The following is a 6,915-nucleotide window of genomic DNA, read 5'->3' as shown; positions in this document are numbered from 1 at the left end:
AAAGCAGGAGTCATTCTTTACACAGTAACTGAAGCAAACGCCCATGTTTTCATTTGAAATGAACACAGTTAATGTAAAAACTGCAATGTTGGGGCGGAGAAACCTGTTACAGGAAGCAAGAAATCACATGTTCCACAACTTTCCTTACTCATGTCTCATTTCTCCTCCTCTTTAAACCTGTATTTCCTGTCCCACTAATAAGTTGTTAAGTCTGTCTTAGCCAGGCATCGTCAGTACGTGTGTGGGAGACAATGGAGGACAGCACAGAAGAGGACATTGAGTCTCTGATTGAGGGGATGGCCTACATCCCTGGCCACTTTCATTTGGATCTGAATCTGAATGGTGAACCCAATGGACCAGCCACACTTCGGCACCGAGACACCCAGCTCAAGTGTGAGAGCCTCAGGGCTGAGCTCGAAGCTGAGACGGGACAACTACAGTATGCTGTGCGCAATATTCTGGGCCTGCTGGCCTTTCATATGGACGAACTGGAGACGGCAGAAGAGGCCTTTCACAGCATCTGCCAAGAGGATCCAGAAAACCTCAACGCCTGGGCCAACCTGGGTTACGTATACGAACGCCTGGGTCGAGAGCTGGAAGAGGGGGAGTGCATGGAGCGTGTGGCTGCCCTAATGGGGCAAGAGATGGGGGAGAACCAGGCAGACTGCAGGCTCAGGGTGGCACGATGCTTGGCTGAACAGGCGTATGTACATCCTCATGACGTGGAGCTGGAGAGGGACGAAGATTTACGGGAGAGACTGACAGCTGCGCTTATGTTATACAACCGTGCACTCGATTACGGAGAGGAACTGGTGAGCACGTTACAGTTTCAGGGAGTCGTAGATATGCAGGAGAGTCAATATTTTATATTTAAAAAAAATGAATTATTAAATGTAAAAAATGTTGAGATAATTTAAATATCCAACTTGTTATCCAACAAAGTTAACTAAACTTAATATTTTAAGTCAAGCATGAAACACATACTTCTTTAAGTTGAAACAACACATTATTTCTTATTCTAATGTTGAATTTTAAGTTGTGATAAATAATCACAGCAGTCATTTTTTACAGTGTAGACATCATTGAGTTTTTGGGGAATCCCACCACATGATATTTTATAACTATACTTGGCAAAAAATTGGCCGCATCTGATATTTTAAGAGACTTACTGACTTTGACAAACAGTCATGGGGTTAAATGAGGCATTTTTAGTAGGCTTTTTCTTATGCTGTTTCTTATGATTCGTTATGACATTTTTACTGAATGCCCCTTCCAAAAATATCCCAATGAATTTTGATTTAGAAATTAAAAACTTACTCATCATAGAAGAGATGTGTACAAGCAATTGTATGTAAATTGCATTTTTAATGTATTTTTGAAAGAATTGTTTGATATAGATGGACAAATATTTGTCATGTCATTGAGCCAATAAATATTTCATATCAATTTAGATATTAAGCCATATCACTTTAGAAAAAGAAATCTATAGAAAAATTGGAAAAGGTACTGGTAATGTTCTGCCAGGGCAATGTTAACCCAACACAAAACACAATACAATGCACAGTTCAAAATACAGTGAAATCAGTGTGGGAATGAACACAGTACATCAAGTGTTTTAGAGTGTAACATTATTCTGTTGTTTTATTTCTTACAGATCCCAATAGAGGAAAAAAGAAGTTGGTATTTCAAAATGGCAACAATTTACATAAGGTATTTACATAAGTATTTTCCGACACCTACCTGTTTAGCTTCATTTTTAACACACCATCCAACATCTGATTGCACATCTAAGCATTTGAGTCAGCTTAGACATTCATTATCATGAACTTAAACCTTAATAGGCTGATCTCAACCTTTGTTTGTTTGTTTTAATAGGTTAGATGGAATTGTGAGGGATTCAAAAGACATTGACCTAACAAGACTGACCTATTTTAACAAGGGCCTCAAGTTTCTCACAGAGACTCTACAATCTGACAACACACATCTCAAAGGTAATTTTCATGCATTATACATGAAGATTGGATTTATTGGTTACACTGATGATACCATTAATCAGGTACAGATTATGGTCCTCAGAGTTGTGAGATGTAATGTCCAGATAATGCATTTACAAATATTAGATATGAAGTTGCAAATGTGATTTATAAAGTTGCAATTATGCAACTATGAAAACAAACACATCATAAGTATTTTGCAGTACTTCGATGAATGGCTACCTAATTAGTTCCCTTGTTTTAGATAAATCATGATCATGTTGAACTAATTGTTCCCTAACTTGAATTTAGTTGAACTATGGCCATAAGTGAATTAAAACTGCAATAAGGTGTTCAGGAAGCATGGAGGGGCCAAGAACAGAGAAAATTCCCTGTTTTTTGTTTTTGTTTTGTTTTTTGTCCATTTCACATTGACAGTACTCACTGGCACACGTTCAAGTGCTTTTTGTCTGTCTATGACATTTTTGCATTTACTTCACTCTTACCTTGAGGGCCCTGACAACCGGGCACAGGCCCCATTGGCCCAATCCATTATCCACATTACATAAAAGGAGAAGTAAGAAGTTTCACAGACCAGCCTTTCTAGTTTTATGTTGCCACATGTCACGCTTGGCTTTTAATGACTTCATATCAGCGTCCTGAGCAGATCTCAGATGTCAAGGAATCATTAAGATGTCTTAATATCTCTCTTTACTCTCTAGCCATGGCCTGGTGTTATGTTGGTCTCATGCTGGAGCGGACGGAGGAGTTCTCCACTGTGCCAATGTCAGTCCATGACTGTGGTTTTTCTGGATCTGACCCTTTGACGTGTTATGGATCGGTAAGGATGTCAGCCTAGGAAAAATTTAGAATGTAGAATGTTTTATTGTAGTCAAGCTAATCATATTTCAGTCTTGAGGTTATTTGCACACATTTTCTCTGTATCCACAACATGTCCCATGACGTGTAACTTTGTTGATTCTTGACACAGGTGTTAGAAAGATGAGTTTAGGCTTGTTTGGTTACATAAGCTGATAAACTGAAAAGCTTATAATACTTTGACTATGTGAGTAATAATGCAGTGTAAAGGCTGTAAATGATTAGATTTGTTCTCACTTCTGATTTTCAAAGGCCATTAAGCTCGCCACAGAGGATGCATTCATACTCAACAGGCTAACGGACGTGTTCTTCCTGTCAGGCAAACTGGAGATGGCCATAGGTATCTGTAACATGGCACTGAGTGTCCTGCCTGATGCAGAACTGAACTGGCAGGCGTACTGTACACGTGCCAAGGTAAGAGAAATATTACCTCCCCCAACCAACAATTCATTACAATTGTCAAATATATTTATTTGTATTTACATGTGCCTATAAAAGTACCGCTCACAAACATTGAATATGTTGAATCGGCTGTGCATTTGTTTTTTTATAACCTCCCCTTGAATCACACCCCAGGATAATCTACAAAAACAAATGTTTCTGCAAAGACAAAGAAACACCAATTTTGTGACTTAAATATTAAAAGGCAGACTAAAAATTATAGTTATAATGTTTCCCCAGAAAGTGTTTGGACATTTTAAATGTGTGAATTTCATATCTAAAAACCAATCAAGTTAGACACACTTTAGGTAACACTTTATTTTACAGTGTCCTTGTTATATACGTTACATACGTTTACCTCTTCTCTTTTTTTTCTGTCTAATATTGCTCTGATAGTTTTAATGCATCTCAAAATATGTATTCTTTGCCCTTTTCTACCTTCTCTCTAGCTTAGTGTCACCACTTATGCAAAGGATCTTGATAAAGCGAAGTGTGGCCAAGGTGGAATCCCTGACCGTCAGATTCTAAAAGAAGCTCGTGCTGACCTGGAACGTGTTTTGGCTGTCCGACCCTGTTTGAGGACTCATTTGGAGATGGGTCAGGTAGTTATGAGAACACAAGATAGCGGTCACAAGTTTGGAGTAATTATTTGATTTTTTATTTTAAATGTTTTTGAAAGAAAACTTTTATGCTAACCAAGGCTGCATGTATTTGATGAAAAATACAGTAAAAACTGTAATATTGTGAAATATTATCACAATTTAAAATAACCGTTCTATTTGAATATACTATAATTCCTTTGATGGTGAATTTAGCATCATTACTCCAGTCTTCAGTGTCACATGATCCTTCAGAAATTATTTTAATATGCTGATTTGGTGCTCAAAAAACATTTATTATAATCAATGTTGAAAATGCTGCTTAATATTTTTGTGAAAACCTTTGGTAACAATTTATTTTATCGTGTCCTCATGTTACATGTAGTTAATGTAGTAATAACTAATAATGATGTATTACATTATTATATCCCTAAACCAAACCCTAATCTTACCCTAACCCTATAGTAAGCCCATTAAGTATTATTACATAGTACTTAAATGTATAATTGCACTGTTACACGGACACCTTAAAATAAAGTGTAACCAAACCTTTTTTTTTCAGGATTCATTGATGAATAGAAAGACATTTATTTGAAATACAAATCTTTTGTAACATTATAAATGTCTTTACTGTCACTTTGATCAATTTATAATAATAAGAAATGTTTCTTGAGCAGCAAATCAGAATATTAGAATGATTTCTGAAGGATCCTGTGACAATTAAAAATATCCGTTCTATTTGAATATACTTTAAATGTAATTCCTTGGATGGCAAAATTGAATTTTCAGCAGCCATTATTCAAGTCTTAGTAATGGCTGCTGAAAATTCAGCTTTGCCATCACAGGAATAATCAAATATATTCAAATAGAGAACAGTTACTTTAAATTGTAGCAATATTTCACAATATTGTGATTTTTACAGACTTTTTCATCAAATAAATGCAGCCTTGGTGAGCATAAGAGACTTCTTTCAAAAACATCTTAATTATTCCAAACTTTTGACCGGTAGAGTAGTTACTAATATAGTTACTATGCAGTTTAAGAGCATAATATCCATCTGTCCACTTCTCTCAGGTTTACTACTACATGGGTGTTGACGCCCTACAGGAGAGCCTGTTGGTTGATGAGATGGCGATAAACCAGGCCCTGGTTAGTCTAGCTAAAGCTCTGCAGTGTCCTCTCGGCTCTACAATCTCTAAACTACAGCTCTTGCGGGGTCGCTGCCTGCTGCTGAAAGGAGAGGAGCAGAACGCCATCGACTGTTTCAGGAAAGCGCTTGAACTGGAACCCCCTAGAGTCCAAAACACGATGGTCCTGCGCTGCCTGCTACAGGCTATTCTTGTGAGCTTCACCCAATGCGGGAGAGACACAGATCACACTATAATCCAATTAGAAGAATGTTTAAAGGAGGCGGAAGAGCGATATGGAATAGATGTTGTTCAGACTGAGTTAAAAGCACTATGCCGAGCACACACGGATGAGGTGACGGAGCTCTCAAAAGATCTGATCAGGAAAGGAAGGTTGGAAGTGGTTAGAAAGTTGCTGAGGAGCGTACAGCCACAAGGGAAAAAGTTTGCACTGGGCAGGTCCATTTCTATTTGAAAGGAGCAATGGGAAGGTGACTCCAGATAATGTCCATGAGTTGTGCATGTTAAGACAGTAATTAACAATAATGCAGCAAACTATTTCAAACTAGAGGTATTCACTTCTGTTAAAGCTGAGAGATGGACAAGGGAAATGTATTGTAAAATCCTAAATGTATTACTATGGTGTTAAAGATGAAAAATGTCTCATTGGAATGTTGTCTTTTGGCTACGCTTTCCTCCAGCACATGCCACGAAGCGTGAAGAGCCAGTTTGACTAGAAATAAGTGTTTTAACAATGTACTATGGGGTTCAGAAGCCTGAAAGTGCAGTCACATTAGCAAAAAGCACATGAAAAAAACAATTGTCCCATTGTCAATAGCGTTGGGATTTATGAAGCAGAGCTTACACAGAAGTCAATTTCAAACCATGCAGCTTTCTGTTGGTCAAATTCACGTTAAACTTGAACATGAGCAGAAGGAAAATCATTTTCAAAAATCCCAATCACATGGATTCCTATTGGAATGACTGGATTCTGCCCACAAAGTTTCACTGAGCAATGGTAAATGTGACCACACCTTGAGACCACATTCAAAATCTGGGACTTTTTTCCCCATTTAAATCTACAAGTAAAGAAAAAGTTTTAGGAAACCTCATGATTAAAATATTTAATAAATACTGCACTATTTCTGGGTCACTAATAAATAAGCAAATTTGTGAAATTGATCATGTGCACCTCTTAGGAACATTCTCGAACCATGCTGGATAACATGATCAAGTTAGTTTTACACAGATTTATGGTTCATGTTGGCTTGAGTACAGCTGTTTTTAAAGCAAAAGAAGATTAAAAATGGTTTCATTTAAATTATGTTGATTATATCATTTGTAACAAAAATGTCATATTAAAAAAAACATCCTAAAAGCATTTGGTCTCAGTCTTCTGGACACACTGTACAACCCCTGGCAATCACAGATATGACACAAAAAAAGTTTTGTTCAATACCGTAACATTTTGGCTTCACGAAACATACCTCAAGCAAATTCAATTAAAGTTTTTGGTTACTCACTATTAAGTAGTTGTTTTTTAGCATGCATATCACTAGGATATTGGCTATTTCTAAATACTTATAAAGCACATTAATGCCTTATTCTTCATTACCATATTCTACATCCCTTAATCCTACCCAATACTAAAACGTAACAACTACCCATTCTAATGAAACACAATGACGACTGCCTGAACAAAACAATCAAATTTCGCAACTCATTTATGATATGGGATTGCACAATGGGTAAAGGACCAGGGGAGATGTCCAGGATGATAAGTCCACACCTCAAAGAATACAGGCTGTCATAAAAGCTAGAAGAGGAGCAATAACATTGTTTTTTGTTACAATACAGTACAATTTTATTTGTATAGCACGTTTAAAAAATGGTTTT

The 6,915-nt window shown here is 37.0% G+C and overlaps 1 protein-coding gene across 1 annotated transcript; it reads left to right on the top strand.

Annotated features, from left to right (window-relative positions):
- Positions 1-251: 251 nt before the first annotated feature.
- On the top strand, positions 252-6,393 carry ttc22 (tetratricopeptide repeat domain 22; the record flags this gene model as incomplete). The annotated part of the gene is made up of 7 exons (XM_081380169.1): positions 252-812; positions 1,655-1,710; positions 1,876-1,991; positions 2,696-2,814; positions 3,105-3,266; positions 3,743-3,895; positions 4,967-6,393. 7 exons carry the CDS (start codon positions 252-254, stop codon positions 5,492-5,494), a joined length of 1,695 nt encoding a protein of 564 aa, XP_081236295.1. The 3' UTR covers positions 5,495-6,393.
- Positions 6,394-6,915: the final 522 nt, after the last annotated feature.

The sequence above is a fragment of the Scardinius erythrophthalmus genome (assembly GCF_964197995.2).
Source record: "Scardinius erythrophthalmus genome assembly, chromosome: 12".
Taxonomy (NCBI): Eukaryota; Metazoa; Chordata; class Actinopteri; order Cypriniformes; family Leuciscidae; genus Scardinius; species Scardinius erythrophthalmus.
Note: the sequence above shows the minus strand (reverse complement) of the source record. Positions and strands in the feature narration are given on the sequence as shown.